Source organism: Rhinopithecus roxellana, chromosome 17 (genome assembly GCF_007565055.1).
Source record: "Rhinopithecus roxellana isolate Shanxi Qingling chromosome 17, ASM756505v1, whole genome shotgun sequence".
NCBI lineage: Eukaryota > Metazoa > Chordata > Mammalia > Primates > Cercopithecidae > Rhinopithecus > Rhinopithecus roxellana.
In genome coordinates this window covers 70,493,601-70,514,856 of record NC_044565.1, presented here as the reverse complement: position 1 = coordinate 70,514,856, position 21,256 = coordinate 70,493,601, and the positions used below count along the sequence as shown (strand labels likewise).

At 48.1% G+C, this 21,256-nt stretch overlaps 1 protein-coding gene across 1 annotated transcript in view; it reads right to left on the bottom strand.

Moving 5' to 3' along the window:
* Positions 1–232: 232 nt before the first annotated feature.
* The window catches only part of LOC115894175 (phospholipase B1, membrane-associated-like), a 47,071-nt gene continuing 26,047 nt past the window's right edge, over positions 233–21,256 (bottom strand). The window contains exons 5-14 of the mRNA XM_030920523.1: positions 18,157–18,197; positions 17,519–17,562; positions 14,034–14,133; positions 13,662–13,713; positions 11,265–11,351; positions 4,557–4,619; positions 3,758–3,837; positions 2,480–2,555; positions 1,160–1,264; positions 233–265 (exon numbers count right to left, since the gene is read on the bottom strand). Of these exons, the coding sequence (XP_030776383.1) occupies positions 233–265; positions 1,160–1,264; positions 2,480–2,555; positions 3,758–3,837; positions 4,557–4,619; positions 11,265–11,351; positions 13,662–13,713; positions 14,034–14,133; positions 17,519–17,562; positions 18,157–18,197 (681 nt within the window). The remainder of the gene's footprint in view (positions 266–1,159; positions 1,265–2,479; positions 2,556–3,757; positions 3,838–4,556; positions 4,620–11,264; positions 11,352–13,661; positions 13,714–14,033; positions 14,134–17,518; positions 17,563–18,156; positions 18,198–21,256) is intronic.

Sequence of the window (21,256 nt, the reverse complement as noted above, 5' to 3'; positions counted from 1 at the left end):
GCAGGGAAATGATTCAGGTGTGATCTGAATAGGAGGATGAAGGAAGGGAACGTGAGCTAATATTTCTCCTCATCCTCTTAAACCATCACTTTAAACACTGTTTATGGCATGGAGATGGCACAAGGATTCCAACAGGCAGGAGCCAGAAGCCTGGAGGGAGGGACTGTCCCCAGACACAGGACTGAGGCCCCAGAGGCTGCAGAGACCTCAGTCAGCAAGTGTGGACCAAGTGCTACATGGTCTGGGCGGCCCCTTGCCCAGTGATCTGGGGGAGGGGGCAAGGGAAACTCAGATTCCCCTCCCTTCTAGAGATGGATGGAGAGGAGCGTGCAGCAGGAGGGACAAGAGCTGGAATCCCTGGAGATTCTCTTTGGAATAACCACGATGGCCAAGAGGTACAAGTGCTTCCCCAGCACCAGACGCCACTCTACGTCCCCCCAAGTATTAACTCATGTGGCCCTGATGGCCCACCGAGAGGGAGGACATGTTACTAAACGGCCCTGATTTTACAGAACAGAGTTCAATACCTTGTCTAAGGTCACACAGCCGGCCACCCCAGAGCCAAGAGAGGAAGCTAGGCCATTCACCCTGGGCTACCTTGGGCTGCCCTGCCTCTAACAGCCCGTCTCATGTGGGCTGTTCAACCCTGTGAGGAAATTGTACAGGAAAGTATAAGAGAATATGGGGGTATTTCCCCTAAGACTATGCATCCTGGGTTCAGGAGAGCTGAACTGGGCTGAGTCTTGTTGGGGTAACGGTGGGAGAGGGGACAGGAACAGATGTATGGCCCAGGCCTTCTCCCCACCACACTCTTCACAGTTTTTTTTTTCTTTTTTTTTAGACTGAGTCTCGTTCTGTTGCCCAGGCTGGAGTGCAGTGGCAGAATCTCAGCTCATTGCAGCCTCTGCTTCCTGAGTTCAAGCGATTCTCATGCCTCAGCCTCCCGAGTAGCCGGGATTACAGGCGCTCACCATCATGCCTGGCTAATTTTTGTATTTTTAGTAGAGACGGGGTTTCACCACGTTGGCCAGGTTGCTCTCGAACTCCCGACCTCAGGTGATCCGCCCACCTCGGCCTCCCAAAGTGCTGGGATTACAGGAGTGAGCCACCACGCCTGGCCCCAACCACCCTCTTGATACACCATGCAGCCCCCACTTACCGAGGGTAGAGATGGGGTGGTTTCATAGAAGAAAGGCTGGAAAACCACCGTGAAGGACTCCTGCTCACTGTACCTGCTGGAGGCCAGGAGGCTGTTCCAGGCTTCCTGGAGAAGGGAACAGAGAGGTGCCCATCCAGGAACATGTGCGAGGCAGAGCCGGCCCCAGCCCTGACCAGATCATCCTCAGCAGCCCTGGGACAGAATCTACCCCTCGCGTTGTTCTCAAGTGCTATTCTGAAGCTCCCTCTTGTCTCACCCTTCAGGGCTCTTTGATAGCTGAGCTGAGTTTTCATTTGTCTCTGAAGTGCCAGCATTAGGTAATATCAGAGACAGACCTAAAATATATTCTTTAGAAGCTTAGGAATGACAAGACAGCCCAGCGTGTGGCAGGGCCCCCTGCTCTCTTCAAGAGCTAAGTTTGGTAGAGGCAGGGGCCTGAACCACTCAAAACATGTTGTCATTGCCAGAGCGAGAGAGGTGCCATGCAACTTCAAATAAAAATTCATATGTGAACACATGCTAACAGAAACTGTGCTTTGTGCTGTTTGCTAAGAGGGATGATGGCTTTCATTGAGCCCTTCATCCTTATTTATTTATTTGACAGAGTCTCGCTCTCTTGCCCAGGCTGCAGTGCAGTGGTGTGATCTCGTCTCACTGCAACCTCCGCCTCCCAAGCTCAAGCGACTTCTCTTGCCTCAGCCTCCCGAGTAGCTGGGACTATAGGCGCATGCTACCATGCCTAGCTAATGTTTGTATTTTTAGTAAAGACGGGGTTTCACCATCTTGCCCAGGCTGGTCTTGAACTCCTGACCTCAAGTGATCTGCCCGCCTCAGCCTCCCAAAGTGCTGGGATTGCAGGTGTGAGCCACCACACCCAACCCCTTCACCCTCTCTTGAGGTCTCTTCTGTGAACTGGAATGTGCATCTTCAGGAGCCCTGGTTTGCCTTGGGGCTGTAGGCTGGGGACAGGCACACTGGGCAAAACCAGTTCACCCGCCCCAGATGTGGTACTACAAGTGGCACTGATGACCAAAAGCATTCCAGAATGAATCTTCGAAGTTTCTCACTATCTTTTGCCTAAAGTGCCCCCACTGTCCCCCTACTCGCACCCCTACCAGTACTGCAGCCCCCATTTTACACGCAGGAATCCCAAAATCACCAGCACGACGTGAAGCAAGAGCAGCTCTCTTTGCTCCTGACTTAGTCCCGAATTCAGCTGGAGACGTCCTAATATGAGCAAACTCAACTAATTGTCCCGTTCTCCTTGGCGACCACCCCACCCCTGCGAGCCAGCAGCCTGGGCTCCCAGGGTGGGCTCACCTGATAAGACCACTGCATCACCACCTTGGCCAGCCTGGAGGTCTTCTCTGAGCAGTTGCAGGGCTCTGGTGCAGGGCTGCAGGTTGAAACACACCAGAAATGAGAGAGGGGAGGCAGTGTGGGGGAAGGGGGTGCATCCAGGCCACCTCTTATGGAAGAAGGGGCCTAGGAGTTGCTTAAGGAGTAGGGACAAAGAAGCTTAAGTCTTAGAGGACACAAATGTTGGGAAGAACAGAGGGTGGGTGGTCCCTTCCTGGGGGGTGGGTATGGGATGGAGGGAAGCTCTCCCTGGGGGGTGGGTATGGGTTAAGGGGTGAGAATGGGATGGAGGTGAGCTCTTTCTAGGGGGTGGGTATGGGATGGAGGGAATCTCCCTGGGGGGTGGGTATGGGTTAGGGGGTGGGTATGGGATGGAGGGAAGCTCTCCCTGGGGGGTGGGTATGGGTTAGGGGGTGGGTATGGGATGGAGGGAAGCTCTCCCTGGGGGGTGGGTATGGGACAGAGGGAAGCTCTCCCTGGGAGGTGGCTATGGGATAGAGGGAAGCTTTTCCTGGGGAGTGGATATGGGATGGAGAAAAGCTCTTCCTAGTGGATAAGTATGGGATAGAGGGACGCTTTTTCTCCCTCTTCATCTCTCAGTCCTCCTCCTCCCCGCTCATTGCTCTTCACACCAGACACCCACATCCCATTCTCCTTTCCCTACCTTCTCTGTCTTGCGTCCTCTTCAGAGCCCTCCTTCCCCTCGGTACCCCCTTCTCTCCTTTCCAGCACCCTCTTTTCTCCACCACCCTTGCCCTGACTTTTTCTACATGAACTTCTTTTCTAGGTCCAGAGCCAGAATTCTTAGGATTTGGCTCCAAAAAGTTTAAAGTCTATGAACATTTTCAGAAATATATAGGAATCAAGTTCTGTGAAGTTAAACTACATTTAGGCTACGTTTTTCTATCCAATTTCCAGAAGTAACACTTCTTAGCTTATGAATGTTTTGCCAAGGCGAACTCTCAAATCACTCTGGCATGGAGGAGAGCCTCTGGCACGACATCAACCAGACCGAGTATTTTATTCTTTGACTCAGTCCCCAAAACAATGCTTGGCAGGGGGCTCGCCCCACCCCAACTCTGCCACTCGCTCAGGTGTCAGCTCGCACGTGTTTCTTGGCCTCCCTTGGCCTCTGTTCTTTAGGGCCCCTCACAGATTAAGGCACATGAAGGGCCCCCACAGGACGCACACATGACAGCCATGTCACAGATGCATGTCTCATTCCCCTTCCCCTTTTACCTGAGCCAAGTGCCCTGATACCGACGAGAGACCTCTGCAACCTCAGAGAGGTCCATCAGGTTTACAAATGCTCTGGGGACCTAGGAGGACACAGAGAGAGGAAGGTGAGTATTTGCCAAGTCGCCATGGCCGCTGGGCTTTCTGGAACTCCTGCTTGGGCCCCGTTTGGGGTGTGGTTGAGTGTGATGGGCCTCCCCTTGATTAACTTGGCATGATCCTTTGGGAGATGTTTGGTCGGGGTCAGTCCGCGCTGCCAGCCCTGCATCTGTGCCATCCAGAAACAGGACTCTCTGTCCCTCACGGTGGGTGGGGGAGTCTCCCACCAGTGTCCACGGGGGAGTGAGATCACTGGGGCTATGGGCCTGCAGCCTCCTCCAGCAGAAAGCTGCCCTCCAGGAGAGCAAAGCGGAAGGCAGAGTCACAGCAACCCCCAGCCGATTCTCAGACCCTGCAGCAGCATCATGGTCACTGAGCAGAAAGGTCTTGAAAGTCCTCAGGCCCCCTCCATCTCATCCTTGACCCAGACTCAGCTAGAGAGTGGCCTTAGGGAAGAGCAGGGCCACCGAGGACTCAAGGAAGAGTCGAGTTTCTCTCAGAGGTTTCCTTTGCAGGAGCGGAGTGCGCTCTCCTGGCCCATGTTCTCATTTGAAAGGATGAGAAGATGGGGTTCTCTAAAGTTTCCCCTTTTCCAAGGGTCCCAGTCCCCCTCACAGGGGTCCATTTCCCCACCCTGGTGGAGGCCATGTGAGGGTAAACGGGCCCCACCGCCCTCAGGGGAGCCCTGGGCCCACGGCCTCACCTCCTGCTGCAGGTAGTCCAGCACCCCCATCAGCTCGTCCATGCTGCCCGCCACAAGCCCGTTCTGTGAAAGGAGAACCATGCTGAGTGAGGGTGCCTGCAGGAGGACCACGAGGTGAGGCCACCCAGACTCACGACAGGCCCGTCCCTGCCAGGCAAGACCACGGGCAAAGGTCCCATCTAGACCTGGCATTCCACAAACAAAGATAGAGTTCCCATAGCTTCCTAGTTTTGTCTTTGTTTTGTTCACCCATTTTCTCCCCAACCCATCATCCACCAGGGAAAAACCAAACTCCCCCTAGCTGACAAGTTTCACCAGGAAAGGGCAGACTCAAAGTCAGAGCAAGATCAGAAATACCTGGTGTGATTCTGAAGCTCACACTGAGGGACGGGAGACTTACTCCCAAAGACTTGAGGAGTCACTTTTTCCCAAAGAAAATCAGGTCCAACAGGGAAATACAATTAACCCTGTATTTAAGGCCCCAGATGGGCCTTGGAACCTTTGCGCAATCCTATTTTATCAGCCTTTCTCTTGCCATGCTTGCTCTAAGATAAGGGTTCCTAGAGAAAGAGTGTGAGTGGGCCCTGCCACCTGAGTATTTAAAGACATCTCCCACCCACCCAACACACATACCACTCCCCTTCCTGCAGGTAATGAAAATCAACAAATGAAGGACCTCAAAAATGGACCTGCTTTACCTCTTTTTTTTTTTTTTTTTTTTTTGAGATGGAGTCTCACTCTTTTGCCCAGGTTGGAGTGCAGTGGTGCGATCTCAGCTCAGTGCAACCTCCACCTCCTGAGTAGCCGGGATTACAGGTGCCCACCACCATGCCCAGCTAATTTTTGTATTTTTAGTAGAGACAGGGTTTCACTATGTTGGCCAGGCTGGTCTCAAACTTCTGATCTCAAACGATCCATCTACCTCATCCTCCCAAAGCACTGGGATTACAGGCTGAGTACAGAGGCTCACGCCTGCTTTACCTTTTCAATGTGAAAATAATAAAAATTACAAGACAAACTCCTAGTCGCCTGCAGACTGGCTGTCCCCTAAGGCAACTTGGCTCAGACAGGAAGACAAGGAAGGCCAAGGAGCTGTTCTGTTTCCCGGAGGGGACACAGGCAGTGACTCTGGAGACAGCTGTCAATCTCCCGGGCTGGCATCGCACAGGAGGAAGTGCAGTGTCCCTGTCTCTCTGCCCCTTCACCAGCTGTCTCTGTTTCGGTGTGAGGCTGGCTTCCGGGAGGCCGGTTCAGCCAGGTCTGTTACCATAAAGCCTTCTGTCTAGTTTTCTCCTAAGTGAGCCACTCCCTGACCGTGACATCAAACATCACCCTTTCTTTCCTGAAAACCCTGGGGGGAACTGTGTCTAGAGGCACCCTCGCTGCCCATCTGTACCATATCCACTGTCCCTGGAGGGGAGGGGGACCCTGCATGGCCCTCCCTAGAGTGTGACTCTTGCTGTAGAAACCCCTGGTCGAGGTGTTTGCTCGCAGCTGCAGAGGGAATTGGGGCCCACCCAGTCATTCCAGGCACTGCATGGTTGTCGCTCGGGACACCAACTGTCCCCATTTCTCAGTAGAACACATTATGCTCCTATAAGATGTTCCTTCTCTATAAGGTCACACATAATAAATTCCTGGAACCCAAAGTCAGGAAAAAGCTGATTTCTTCAAATGAACTGGTACATTTCCATTTGTATCATTTGCCCCCTGGTTTGGAAGAATGTCTATTATCAAACATGTGCCTGAGACCCAACTTTAACTCTTCTAATAAATTATTTTCTCGGGGTTTATACCAAGGAATGGGATTATTCAGTCAAAAACTAGAAACACATTTAGGTTTCTTGACTCACACAGCAGTGTACCCTCCAAAAGGCTGCCACCTGTAGTTAGAGACACTTACAAGGGATAAATGTGTCTGTTTTCTTGTCATCAGCTCTTTTTTCATTTTCCTCTGATTTTTAAAATCTTACTCATGAATAAAGCTAAATTTAACTAGAGAGCAGCAAGCAAGTGTCCAGACACAAAAAGCATCCTCAGGTCACTGCTGTGAGCCAGGTTATCATTCACCTCCAAAGCACCTGCCTTCAGAGCCATTGTCACACCTAATGGATAATTCCTGACTCGACTCTCTGACTTTGGTCTAAGAAACTCCTAAAGAACAACTGGACACAGGCCCTTATTTATTTCCCATTAAAGGAGGCCAAAGGTCTCGTGGAAGAGAATTCCAGGTCCTAAGCTGGGGCAGGACAGTAGCTCAACATTTCCTCTTAATGGTAAAATGTGTTTTTCTCGTGGGAACTCTTAGGAAAACCTTGACACATGCTCTGTAAGGTCAGGTGGCAGCCGGTGCCCACTTTCTCAGCATTTACCCACAGAAGGATCTCCAGTGGCCCCTGTGTCTCTACAGCAATTTTTTTTTTTTTTTTTTTTTTAAAGACAGAGTCTCACTCTGTTGCTCAGGCTGGAGTGCAGTAGCATGATCTCAGCTCACAGCAGCCTCCGCTTCCTGGGTTCAAGTGATTCTCCTGTCTCAGCCTCTCGAGTAGCTGGGACTACAGGCGTGCGCCACCACACCCAACTAATTTTTGTATTTTTGGTAGAGACCACCACGTTGGCCAGGCTGGTCTCGAACTCCTAACCTTAAGTGATCCACCTGCCTTGGCCTCCCAAAGTTCTGAGATTACAGGCATGAGCCACCATGCCCGGCCATCTACAGAGCACATTTTCACAACCACCAAGGGAGAGCTTATACCTGAGATGTGCTTTGAGAAAAATAAAAATGCCACGTAAGAACTTCTCAAACAAAGATGCTGAGCTATAGCATAGGATTAGCTTAAACAGGGGGGTGTGGCCAGAGGTACCACTAGGAGGTGAGTGTGGGTCTGGGCTGTGAGAAGGGCAGCACCAGTGGGCCTGGCCAGGGGGCCAAAGGAGCCAGGCCTAGGAGCCATAGGGCCTCTGGGGGAAGTGGAAGTGGAGGTGAGATTTATTCCAGGCATCAAAGCCTTGGTGGGTTTTGTGCGACAGGTAAAATCAAGATGGAAGAAGAAATAGAATAAAGAGGGAATTTGAGTTGATGCTGGCAGGTGTTGCTATAATTAGCTAAATTTATGGACATCAAGTTATTGGTTTACAGCTGTTTAAAAATGAGGAGGCATGATTACTTTTGTCACATGTTTTGAACCAATTAAAAGTGTGAGCTGGCTGGGTGCGGTGGCTCACGCCTGTAATCCCAACACTTTGGGAAGTCGAGGCGGGCGGGTCACAAGGTCAGGAGATCGGGACCATCCTGGCTAACACGGTGAAACCCGGTCTCTACCAAAAAATACAAAAAAAATTAGCCAGGCATGGTGGCGGGCACCTGTAGTCCCAGCTACTCGGGAGGCTGAGGCAGGAGAATGGCATGAACCTGGGAGGTGGAGCTTGCAGTGAGCAGAGATTGCGCCACTGCACTCCAGCCTGGTGACAGAGTAAACTCCATCTCAAAAAAAAAAAAAAAAAAAAGGAGGGCCGGGCACGGTGGCTCAAGCCTGTAATCCCAGCACTTTGGGAGGCCGAGGCGGGTGGATCACGAGGTCAGGAGATCGAGACCCTCCTGGCTAACACGGTGAAACCCCGTCTCTACTAAAAATACAAAAAAAACTAGCCGGGCGCGGTGGCGGGCGCCTGTAGTCCCAGCTACTCGGAGGCTGAGGCGGGAGAATGGCGGGAACCCGGGAGGCGGAGCTTGCAGTGAGCCGAGATTGCGCCACTGCACTCCAGCCTGGGCGACACAGCGAGACTCCGTCTCAAAAAAAAAAAAAAGTGCTAGCTTCTAAGTGTGAATAAACTCAATTCATATGTAATCAATATGACTAGATCTTGCAGGAATTTCTCATGTTGACAAAAATCATTAAGTCTGAGAACAAGCATTGGGAAGGTTGTAGAGAATAGGCGCTCACTGCCATTAGTGGAAATATGAGAGTTCAGCCACTTTGGAGGGCAATTAGGCAGAGCCTATTAAAACCCAGAATGTGTGCACCTAAAGACTGGCGTAGGAATCTACTCCAGGTGCTTTTCTCGAGACTGTTTTCTTTTTTTTTTTTTTTGAGATGGAGTCTCTGTCACGCAGGTTGGAGTACAGCAGCACAATCTTGGCTCACTGCCACCTCTGCCTCCCGGGTTCAAGCAATCCTCCTGCCTCAGCCTCCCAAGTAGCTGAGACTACAGGCGCCTGCCACCACGCCCGGCTAATTTTTGTATTTTTTAGTAGAGACAGGGTTTCACCATATTGGCCAGGCTGGTCTTAAACTCCTAACCTTGTGATCCACCCGCCTCGGCTTCTAAAAGTGCTGGGATTACGGGCGTGAACCACCACGCCCGGCTCTTGAGATAGTTTTTATCTTGACCCACAGTGTGAGATGCGTTTCACATCCCAGTCCAGTACAAGTATCCACATAGAAATGATGCAAAAATCTCATGAACCAATACTTACCTCACTATATGCAATGAACTCAAATATTTTATTCTCTCTTTTTTTTTTTTTTTACAATGTTGGTTGCAATCCTTTAAACTGATTTTTTGACTCACTAATGTACTTCAGTCCACAAAAATCACTGTATTTAGGAAAACTCTTCCACATAGTCAAGTAAATGAGCAAGACTGTTTATTGCAGCATTGTTTATAATAGTGAAAAACTAGAAATGCCTACCTTGCCATCAGCATAGGAAAACGGTGAAATAAAATGTAGTAACATTACACAACAAAAAACTCACGTAAGAGAGATAAACTCATTCTATATGTATCAACATGACTAGATTTCAATAATACTTGGTTAGTGAAAAAAATTGTTTTCAGTAGTACACACAATATAACATTATTTATATTAAATCTCTCTCATACATACATGCATGCAAAATAATGTTTGGATTTATAGATATGTAAGAGGTTTGCAAAGAAAAAGAGAGAGAGGATCAGGAAGGTGGCCAAAAGGATACGCATGTTAGCTTTAACTGATGTTTTAGTTTCAAGAAGGAAAATATTTGTGTACTGCTTGCATAACTAAAAATGCAAATAAATAATATGTAGATGAATACATGTGCACAAGAATACAACATGTATTCGAGAATGCTTGAAGGTATAAATACATGAAAGCATGCAAGAATTTATGTAGGAATGTTTAAACACAAGACAAAGTACATGGAAAATCATCAATGAGTCTAAGTATTCATAAATGGATTCATACATTAAAAAATGCTAGCATGAACTAATCACAAATACAATAGCGTGTGTCTGCATGTAAGATGAGAAAATGAACTTATACATGAATATAACTTATGGATGAATGATTCCATTAGTGAATACATGGAAGAATGCAGCAATGTCTAAATGTTTGAACACTTCAGTGCATGACTGCATAAATGCATGAGTTAATGTCCTGAATTAATGAGTATACAGAAGAATGCACCAATGTCTAAATGCTTGAACATGTCAATGCATGAATGCATACATTCATGAAGTAATGCATAATGATCAAAAAGGGGGGCTGTGCAGAGAACAAACGAGGCATGTAAATTTCACTTGGCACTGGAGAAAATAGAGGGTAAACTGGAACAATAAATCTTCATTATCTATATGCTGGAAACCCAGAAAGGCTGCAGGAATATCGGCCAATGAGAGCTAGTCAGGAAGGTGGATTTCCATCAATATTCTCCCAAGGCTTGACATTACTAAAGGAAGGGGAGTTTTGATGGTGAGCCAGGAGTCAGCGGAAGTGTGGGGCACTTGAAGGAAGGCAAGAGTATCTATTGTAGGAGAGAGGCACAGAAAAGAAACCACCACTTCCAGAAGCTCCACCATGCCTGTGCCCTGGCCTGGAGGGTGGCGAAGGGGACAAGCTGATCCCATAAGTGGCAGGGCCAGCATGGTAGCAGCCAGGCTTCAGGATCCTGAAGAAGAGTCCAGGTGCCATTTATTTTACCATAGCTTAGATTTCTAAACCACCCCTTACACTTTCAACTGATCCTAATCTGAATGATCTTCAGTAAAGACTTAAGTCATAGATATTCACCTCCATAAATGATAAATGAGACCACATGTTTCATGTCCTGTTTCTAGAAAAGCCAAGGCACTTGGAAGATACAGTCTACTTCAATAAACAGCAGCCTTCCCACTACAAATAGAATTCATGGGCCAAGGAGTGAGGATGGTATGCACCCTGCTTTATTTCTTAAATTCAGAACTTACATGAAATCAGAATTAAGAGGCAAGATAGTTTTCAACCAACTAGAACGCTAATTTTCTCAGTTGCGGAATGACTGTTGACTCAACTTATCTATGCCTCTACTTCCTTTTCCTGATATGAGAGATGGTAAGTAAAAAACACCTGTTCCTTGTGACAGTTATGAATGCATGTAGTATGTACAACATTATGAATCATCTAATGTCACTAAACTGTACACTTAAAATGATTAAGATGGTCTTTATGTGTATTTTATCACAATAAAAAAATTAAAGCAATAAAACTCACAAAATGCCTGTTCAAGCATGTTTCTTTGAGTATCTGACTGTCTGTCTCTCTGCCCATCCATCCATCCATCCATGTTCTAAAACAGGTGGCATTAGCCCCACCCTGATAGCTGGGGATCAGGTAATCAGGCAGGTTTGGTTCACTCCCTCTCCATCCCCAGCATCTGCAATCCCTCAGTCCCCAAGGCTGCCATTTACCTGTTGAGCAGAGGGGCACAGGTAACACTGGCTTGCATTACTGAAGAACACATTGATGAGCTTCCAGTCAAGTTGAAAATCAAGTTGCTGAAGAAAAGGGCAACAGCATGAAAAGGAGATTGTGGCAAGACCTTGAACCAAAATAATGTCTTTGTTTTCATGTCTTTCCATTTCATACAACCATCCCTGAAAAACCCAGGTAGGAATTTTTTTTTGATAGTAGTATACGGCAGGAGTTTAAAGTGGTATAACTGCTCTAGGTTGATAAAATATATCCAAAACTTTTTTTAAATTAAAAGACACACCTTTTGATCTAATTATTTCATTTCCCCAAAGATAGTTTAAGGAAACAAGGATATGTGAATGATTCAGCTACAATGATGAAGCCTTATGCATAAGAAGGAAAAACTGGAAACAACACAAGTGTCCAAAACAGGGGATTGCTGTGTAAACTGTGGAATACTCATGAGAGGAAACACTATGTAGCTTTTAAAATGATGCTGAAAAATGTAATTATCATGGGAACTAATCTATTGAGAAAAGTAGGTTATAAAAAGCATCTTTGGCTAGGTGCAGTGGTTCATGCCTGTAATCCCAGCACTTTGGGAGGCCGAGGTGGGTGGATCACCTGAGGTTGGGAGTTCGAGACCAGCCTGACCAACATGGAGAAACCCCGTCTCTACTAAAAATACAAAATTAGCCGGGCATGGTAGCACATGCCTGTAATCCCAGCTACTCGGGAGGCTGAGGCAGAACAATCGCTTGAACCTGGGAAGCGGAAGTTGCGGTGAGTCGAGATCGCACCATTGCCCTCCAGCCTGGATAACAAGAGCAAAACTCGATCTCATTAAAAAAAAAAAAAAAAAAAAGGATCTTTCTCCAGTAACATCCCTGTTTTATAAAATATATAAAGATATATATGCTAGGAAAAAATATGGAAGGTAATATACGCCAAGTTATTGACCATGATTATCTTTGGGTTATTAGGATTAAGGATGGTTTTACTTTTTGCTTATCTGTGTTTTCTGATTTTTTCAGTAATGAACATGCATTTCTTGTGTAACCAGGAAACAAACTGGTTTTTTAAGAGGCAGCACGGTGTAGTTGAGGAACACTGGACTACGAAGCAGGCACTTTAGGTTTTGGCTCTAAGTAGCTGTGTGAACTTGCACAGGTCACATTACTTCTGGGAACTTCCGTTTCCACATCTGGAAAATTACAGGGTTAGACGCAGAATCTCTTCTCTATTTTACAGAATAATGATTATTTCAGAAATTCTGGAATTCTCCTGTTCGGGAAAACAAACTTTATGGTGTAGCTCCTGCCCTAGTCCCTGTCCTCATATGCCTTGCAATGACCTTCACTTCACTTCCTGAACTCTTTAATGTATGCACGGCTGGCTGAAACAGCAGCTTCCCTTGGTTCCAGCAGTCCAGGCTCAGCGCTTAGATACAGTTTGCTAGCAAGGCTTGCCTTGGTTTGATACTTGCCCATAAGGGCAGTGCAAAAGATCAAAGGATGCTTATTGCAAACTTACACAGGTTATTGAGTAAACAGTTTAAGAACTGTTAGGAGAGTGGTACCAAGGCTCTCAGCATGTCTGTGACAGAGGCCTCCACCCTCAGAACTAAAATTAATATGGTAATTATTAGTAACAGCAATCACCACTACAATAACAATGCAAGCTACAGGCTTTTATATTATGTATTGAGTCTGCGCCAGGCACATCCAATATCTCATTTAATGCTCCCAAAACCCTACACTGCAGCTCTTTTATCATCCCATTTCATGAACAGGAAAACTGAGGTTTACGGAGGTAAGTGCCTTACCCAACATCATACAGTTAATAGGTAGAGAATTCAAGACTCAAACTCAAACCAGTCTCACCTGGAACTGAAGCTAGCCACCACCTCCCTTTGGGAGAAGTTGTTTAGTTCATCTGTTGACTTTCAGCAGGACCACATGGTCACAGAGGCTACACAGAATGGAAAACCATTCTGAACAGGATTGGTCCTTTTGGCTGAGCATTATGACTCACCCTGTAATCTCAGCACTTTAGGAGGCCGAGGCAGGCAGATTGCTTGAGTCCAGGAGTTTGAGATCAGCCTGGGCAACATAGCAAAACCCCGTCTCTATCAAAAATATAAAAATTAGCCAGTCTCATAACTAGTCTCAAAATAAATAAATAAAGAGATGGATAAAAATTAACAATGAAAAAGAATTGGTCCTTTCCTTTAATGACCACCAGAGAATGGCAAAGACGTTTTTTAAAGAATCCAGGCCACACTAGTTGCTGAGTTCATGGTAAAATGGTACCAGGGCCATTATCACTTTGATCTGCCCGCCTTGCAGCAAACCCAAGTAGCCCAGCCATGCCAGAGTTGGATGGATGCTTACCAGGTTCTCTTTCATGTTTCTCACCAGTTCTTGAGCCTGAAACCACAAGTCTCTGTGCAGAGGGAGGGAAACAGAGAGGAAAATCAGCTAAATGTTATTTCGTCAAGGGCTGGAAGCTTGCCCCTTGCCATAGCTCAGGTGCCAGTCTCTGAGTTTGACCCACCCCTGGCTTCTGAAGAGTGGGCACTGACCTGCTTTTCAAAATGAGGTTCATCAGGCAGACTGAAATCAGCTTGAGGGGGCATTTGGGCTTTGACTTAAATACTTCTATTTTTAAGCCTCTTTGACTTTGCCAGCCCCCCAAATCTTCCCGCCTATATGTTGAGACCAGTAGGAATACATACCCCAGAGAGAGACAGAAAGGGAACTTACTCAGCACCGTCGGCACCATCGTGGGATACAACTGTCTTTCCAGTGTAGCACACAGGCATTGGAATGGAAGGATTGAAATGTCTGATGATGTCTGAAAGGACTAAAGAGAGAACTGGTTTGAGGCCCTGGCCTTCACCAGCTGAAGGTCACCTCTAAAGACTGACCTACCTACTGTCGGGAGTGATGGCTCATGCCTATAATCTCAGTACCTTGGGAGGCTGAGGCAGGAGGATCACTTGAGCCCTAGAGTTTGAGACCAGTCAGGGCAACATAGCAAAACGCTGTCTCTATGAAAACAAAAATTAGCCTGGTGTGGTGGTGCTCACCTGTGGTCATAGCCACTTGCGTAGCTGAGGCAGGAGGATCGCTCAAGTCCAGGAGGTCAAGACTGCAGTGAGCTGTGTTTGTGCCACTGCACTCTAGCCTGGGCAACAGAGCAAGACTCCATTTCAAAAATAATAATTAAAAAAAAAAAAAAAAGACTGACCCTCTTTCTCTACAGTGAGCTACCAGGGTCGCTGCCCCTATTCCAAGGTATGGTCCTTCCTCACACCCTGCCTGGGGCTGTGAGGCCACCCCTGTAGCCTCTGTGAGGCTATCTGTACCTCTGGAACAGTCCTCCGGAAGTGAAGGAGCTAAAAATGAACATCTATAAAGTGCTAGGCCAGGCCCAGTGCTAAGCACTTTACATGCGTTATCTCACTTAATCCTCAGTAACAAACACATGGCAATATGATCTCCAAGTTAGAGAAAGGGAAACTGAGACAGAAAAATCAAGCGAGCTGGCCAGGGTCTCACAGCTAACTGAGGTTGCTGGGGTTTGAACCAGAGTTCTGGGACACCGAGGCTTTTCACTGTCATGTGCTACTGCCTCATTAGAGCAAGTGATGCTGGGACAGGGACTCAGGCTGCCTTCCAGCCCCCCTCCCTCCTCCTGAGAGTGACAGCAGGGTGGGAAAGCTCCAGGGAACATGCAGAGAACACGTCCCAGAGCTGACAGCCAGAGGACCGCTAAAAATAGTGCTGTCAGGAGCAGTTAAGTTGTGTCTTGCTCCTGAGAGGGAAGAGGGCAGAGCAGGGAGAGAGTGTCATGGAAGGGAGATGCCTCCACTCCTCCACCCGACTCCCCTTTCTTTTTGCCCCATCCAGAAGCGCCTCAGGGCTTCATGGGAGCAGGATCCAGAAGGTGGCATTAAAGGGGCTCCCTGTGAAGGAGGCTGACCAGGCAGCAGGCGGGGTGCGGGTGGGAGAACTGGCCTGGAAGTCAGGGGACTGGTCACTCGACTTTGCAACCTTGGGCAGCCTCCTAACTCGTGTGTGATTCCGTTTTCCCCATCCTTAACCCAAAATAATGAACTTCATTCTCTAACCCCTGATTGGCTTACAAAGAAACCCATTTCCGCCTGTGGTGGGAAAGCGGGGAAAGTTCTGAGCTGGGTTCAGGTTTATCGGGACAGCATGAACATGTACATGGGTGAGGGGTACTCTTGCTCCCTCATCTGAAGATAGTCTGTAAGGATCAATGACAAAACACAAATATTTGGTGGTAGGTCTGAAAGAGATTGCTTTCTGAAAGAAAGGTACCTGTGTCAGTGCTCTGTGATCAAACATGACTTTGCATCTGTAAATTTGTTGGTCATTTTGTTTTAAGTCTGCTGTACTTGGTCTGTCCTTGCTGCCTCCGAGTTCCCTGGCAGCACTAGGGTGAGAACAAAGGGCACAGCCCGTGGGGTTGGACCACCTGGGTTCACAGGGACCGTGCCACTTACTGAGCACATAGCCTCAGGAAAGTCCATTTACCTCCCTGACACTTGGCTTTCCTACCTGCAAAATGGCCATGGTGGGCGAGGGCATGGCTACGTTTGGAGATCTCAAAGGTCAGGAGGCCTCTAAAGTTCTGAGATTGACGGTCAGGTGGGCTGAGTCTGAGCCAGCCCCAACCCACACTGCACAGCACAGGCCTGGATGTCCCTAGAGCACTTTCTTCTGGGAAGACCTGCTCCTCCTGCTGGCTCAGCCACCCAGCTGAGCTTGCAGCTGTGGTCTCCACTCCTTCCTCCTTCCCCACTGAGTATGCTGGAGTAAGGCCTGCCTTGGAGGGCTTCAGAAGCGAGATCTGCCCTCACACCTGCTTTCTGCAGGACCTCTGACCAGCTGGGACTCCTAGCCGCTCTGCTTAGAGAGGAGCACTCAGACTTACTGCAGGGCAAATTGGGAGGAAACCTTGAGACGAATTGAGAAACTAGGCAAAGCAGCATCTGCATTTGTGGCTTGAGGGTCTAAACTATATCCTGTCTTCCCAGATACCCGCCCAAACATGCCGCTTCTTTTTTCCTACCACTTCAAGATAAACAGGGCCAAGCCAAGGCACAGCCGTGATAGCCATGGAGTTGGTAGTGGGCCTCCTCTTTCAGAACCCTTTGATTCTCTCCAAGGGGATCCTCCTGCCTACTGCTTTGGCCACCAACATCCTCTCACCTGTCAATCAGATCCGGGAGGGCTGAACCGCCAAGCCCAACCTTCCCTGCTGGACCATGAGTTCTGAAGGTAGGGCCAGCATCCTGTTCATCCCTGTGCTTCCCAGGGAACCTAACAATTCATGGGCCCCTCCTTTCAATTCACTGGCTGAACTGACAGGGCACTAGCTGCCTCAGTTGTTCGTTACTCTCCGGGAGCATCCGCTCAGCAGAGCGCTTGCATTGTAATCTACGTCTTCTCGCTCCAACATGGACGGCAAAGTGGTTTCCCTTATTCTTGATTTATGAGCACCAAGCATAGGAGACTAACATCCCACTAGGCTGACCCAGCTGCCATTAAAGGACTTAACGTCAGGATGACTTAATAGAATCATAAGGAATCTCTGATATTACATTTTTAAAAAACTAAATTATGATAGTATATTCACATGCACATATGTAAATCAAAGGGCCAAAATGCTAATGATAATTATCTCTAGATAGGTGATTATAGTTGACTTTTATTTTTTTCATTTCGTTTGCCTAAACCCAACTGAAGTCTTGTATTTTACAAGCATGGGAAATATTACAGGATAAAATAGACTGAAAATTCGGCTGGGTCCTCTCCTTGGGTGAGAGGAGTGAACTATGGGCATTTTCCCTGGATGAAGTCTAGCCCTGGGTCTGGGTGGGCAGGAACCTCAGGATTCTGGCCCAGATACCCATTCCAGCTGGCCCCTAATCCCTCTCCTAGGTTCCCCAATCTTAACCCAATACCCACTGGCTTCTGTTTGCCCAGAGACCCTGGATACATTTCTCACACCTCCCCCCCCCGCCCCGCCCCGCATTCAGGGTATGTGACTTTTCATATCCTGGCTTCCTTATCTGTCCTCTCAGAATACCCTCTCCTTTCTCCTGGACTCCAGTGATAAAGTGGCTGGTGGAGTCCATTCTCTTTATTAGAAAGGATGCTGCTTGTTGGGAGGGAGAGAGGCACTCTGAAATCTGGCCATGAAAACCAGAACTCACCTGTCATCACTTCCATGCACACCTGCTGTGGCCTTTCTTCAGTCCTGCAGGTAGAAGCAGGCATGTGAGTGTCAGGCTGTGTTTGTCACCTGCCAACAGCCCTTCCCCTTGGTTGTGGTCTATTTCATAGCAGTCTTTGGCCTAGTCTTGCTCTGGTTTTGGGATTATCCTCCTGGGGGTTCAAGGCACACCTCAAGTGGCCATGGAGTAGCCAAAATGGGGAAAACAGCTCTCTGGATCCTCCCCTGCCCTCCAACCTGCTCTCATCTGGCCGGAAGCTGGAAGGGGAAGCAGACCCCAGGGTAGAATGAGACTGAGCCTGGCCCCAACCCTGCACCGTTCCCCAAGTGCAGAGCGAGGAGAGCTTGTGGGGAGAAACAAGAACTCCCTCTATTAGCCTTTCCCACTTCTCCTCATTCACCCCAAGGACCCACTGGGGTTCTCAGGCAGAGGAAGGGTTGGACCAGGAGGCAGGATGCTGGCTTCTGGGAGCTTGTCTACCACCTTCTCAGAGGGTAACCTTGAGCAAGGCACTGAGCCTCCCTGGCCCTCAATCTTTCCCATCAATAAGGCAAGATTAGATGGGAGCATTTCCCTTTCTGGGGCTCCTTTCTGTTCTGTGTTTTCAGGATAGTTACCATTCTTGCTTCTCCGGATCGCCCGTCCCTGGGTCTGGAGGCTGGAAAAGATACCCAGTGTTAACACCCAGCCAAGGGAGGTGGCAGAGCCTCTTCTAGTTAGACCCCACGCTGCCAGTCAGAACTCCCCCTCCTGCCAATAAGAGGGAACCTACAAGCCCAGGCTCCATGGCTCACGCCTGTAATCCCAACACTTTGGGCAGGAGGATCACTTGAGGTCAGGAGTTCAAGACCAGCCTAGCCAATATGACAAAACCCCATCTCTACTAAAAAATACAAAAATTAGCCAGGTGTGGTGGCATGCGCCTGTAATCCCAGCTACTCGGGAGGCTGAAGCAGGAGAATCGCTTGAACCCGGGAGGCAGAGGTTGCAGTGAACCAAGATGCCGCCATTGCACTGCAGCCTAGGCCATAGAATGAGACCCTAACCTACAGAGAAAGAGGAAGCTCCTTCTACAGGGAGGAAAAATGCTTGGCTCCCTCTGCAGCATGTTTGTCAGACCTTTGAGCGGTAGAAGGTGTGAAAGGTTTTCCTCCGCTTAGATTTCAATGCCCCCTAAAGTCATTAACTGTCTTCATAGAAACAAAGGATTATTTTATTATGACCCTCCAAAATCTAGAGTTTATTTAACTCTCCCCTCACCGGACATAAGAGCCATGAAGGCAGGAATGTGTCCATTTTATACTTGACTATGATCCTTGGACCTAGAACAGTGCCTGGGCATGTTGTAAGAATTCAACAAATATATGTTGAATCCATATGTTTGGAATGAACAAGATAAGTTTCCAATTTCCCCCTTGGTAAAATGCTGGGCAACACAGGACTTGAGCTCTCTGCTGAAGTTCCTAAGTCTAGGAGGAGATTTGAGACCGTGGTAACTTGCCTGGGAATCAAGGCCTTTCGCAAGCTCCCAGAAAGCTTGGAATCGTGCCCAGGACATATAAAACACTCACAAATCTTAGCTCTCCTTGGTTGTATTACTTTCAGTTTCTGATGTGAATTTTCTCTCTCAAAATTCCTAGAAGACAGTATCTCTGGGTGTGGTGGTGACAGACAGACAGCTACACCACATCACCTACTCCAGCCTGCACCACTTCCCTCTAAATGGTCCATCTGTCCTGACCACCCAGCCACACCAAGCACCCGCCTATAGACCTGGGTCAGGTCTCTGCAGCTCTCCAGGCAGGGCAGGCTGACCGGGAAATCTCACCAATTGGAGACAGCGTCCTTTGCTCCTCAATAAGACAGAGAAGCTAAATCTCCCAAGGAGACAAACAAAAATCACACTAAGATGGAAGTCAGGGATTATTAAAAAAGACACCCGACAGGTTAGGTAATGAGGGAAGCAGGCCTCCTGGGGCTGTGGCAAACTGGACAGCCTGAGCCCAAGCAAAGGGGGCACCCCCCTCCAAGAGTCATTTTTCAAGAGGAGCTGGAAATGTGAATATTTATTTGAAGTCTGATTTCAATGTTGGCAGCTGATTCAATTCAAGACAAAGCATCACTTAGGACCATCAATTTGTTTCTGGTAATTAATTGATAGATCACCCCTCCCCGCTAGATGAACTTGATTGGAGGAGAGGGTGGTAAAGAGAGATGTTGGGAGGAAAGAGGAGAGAATAAGAGGAAAGAGGCCAGGAGAGGGGGTTGGGGGAAAGGCTCAGAGGGCAGCCACAGAGAGGTGAGGCTGCGGCTAACCCAGCAAACTCCACGTCCCCATTGTGCCCACTCCCAGCACCTTCCCTTCACACTGTTTGTTTGCTGAATGCCTGCCTTATGGCAGTTACTGTGACCCTCGGGCTGCAAAGCTAAGTAAGACACAGGCTCTACCCTCAAGGAATTTGATAGAGTGAATTGTAACCTCCTTGGCAAGATAGGATATTGCAGTATGATCAGATTTAGGTTTTATATATACCCTGTTTCCCTACGTATTGCTGTACATTGGAGAATGAATGAGAATGTATATATGTGTGTGCACGAGTGTGTGTTTGAGGTAGAGGAATTAAAGATGTGAACAGGGTCTTCTACTGTGCATACATCTGTTTTGTTTTTTCTTATATTGAACATGTGTCACAAGTGTTATTGCAGAACTTCTACAAACATTTACGTAACAGATTTTTGAAGTTCTACAAGGAAAAGGGGGTCTATAGCAACTAAGCAAGTGCTACTTGTAGTCCCAAAGAAGGGCTTATACCTTAGTTACAGAATGCTCCAGGCACTCAAGGCAGAGGTGTCAGCACTATGGATTTTTGTCTTTTTAAATTCACTGTCTTCCATTATTTTGCCCTGGTTTAGCTTTTAAAATACACATCCCAGGTAAGTTCGCAATGGCCATCTCTCCCTCAGGACAGACAGAGGAAAAAGGCTTGCAAGGAATTATGCTTTCAGGTTTTATCCTGAAGGTGGAGGCACCTGTTAGTGCACAGACAATGATTCTGGGGCTGGGAGATCATCCTGATGGAGCCGTGCTCCCGAGAAGCGGGAGCAGAGTGACAGCAGGAACTGCCAGCCCTGAATAATTCATGGACAAAGAGCTCTTTCTGAGATGAGACCAAGGGGTGCACCGGCTGATGGGCTTCAAGTTAGAGACCGGGGCTGGGTGGAGATTTCCCTGCCCCGGGCAGAAGGACCCGAGAGTCCTGTGGCAAGTGTGTTCCATATCCGGGGCTCTGGGATGTAAATATCAGTGTGTGCAGACACACAGGTGTAGCAAAGTCAGCCTGCTATCTAGTACATGGAACCTCTTTTCTCACTTATTTCCATGTCTGATTTCACCTCTCTTATCAAGGGTAACCCTCCACCCTCACCCTGACCAACACCACAGTCACAAGTGCAATTTAAAAACCACCAGCATCGATAAAAATGAATGCGGGTGGGGAGCTCTGCCTGCTTCCAGTGGGCCCATGGTTGGTTTCCTAAGGTTCAGTCTACACCTCTACACACCATCATCTCCTCACCCTTCTTCCTGCTATGCCCATTCCCCCCATTTACAACTGTGATCAGGGAAAGGTTCTGGGTCTGGCCAGCTTTATTCAGTGCTTAAGGAGAGGTGGCACTGATGAATGTGGTGAGGCCAGCACTGTCTAGGCAGGGAGTGCA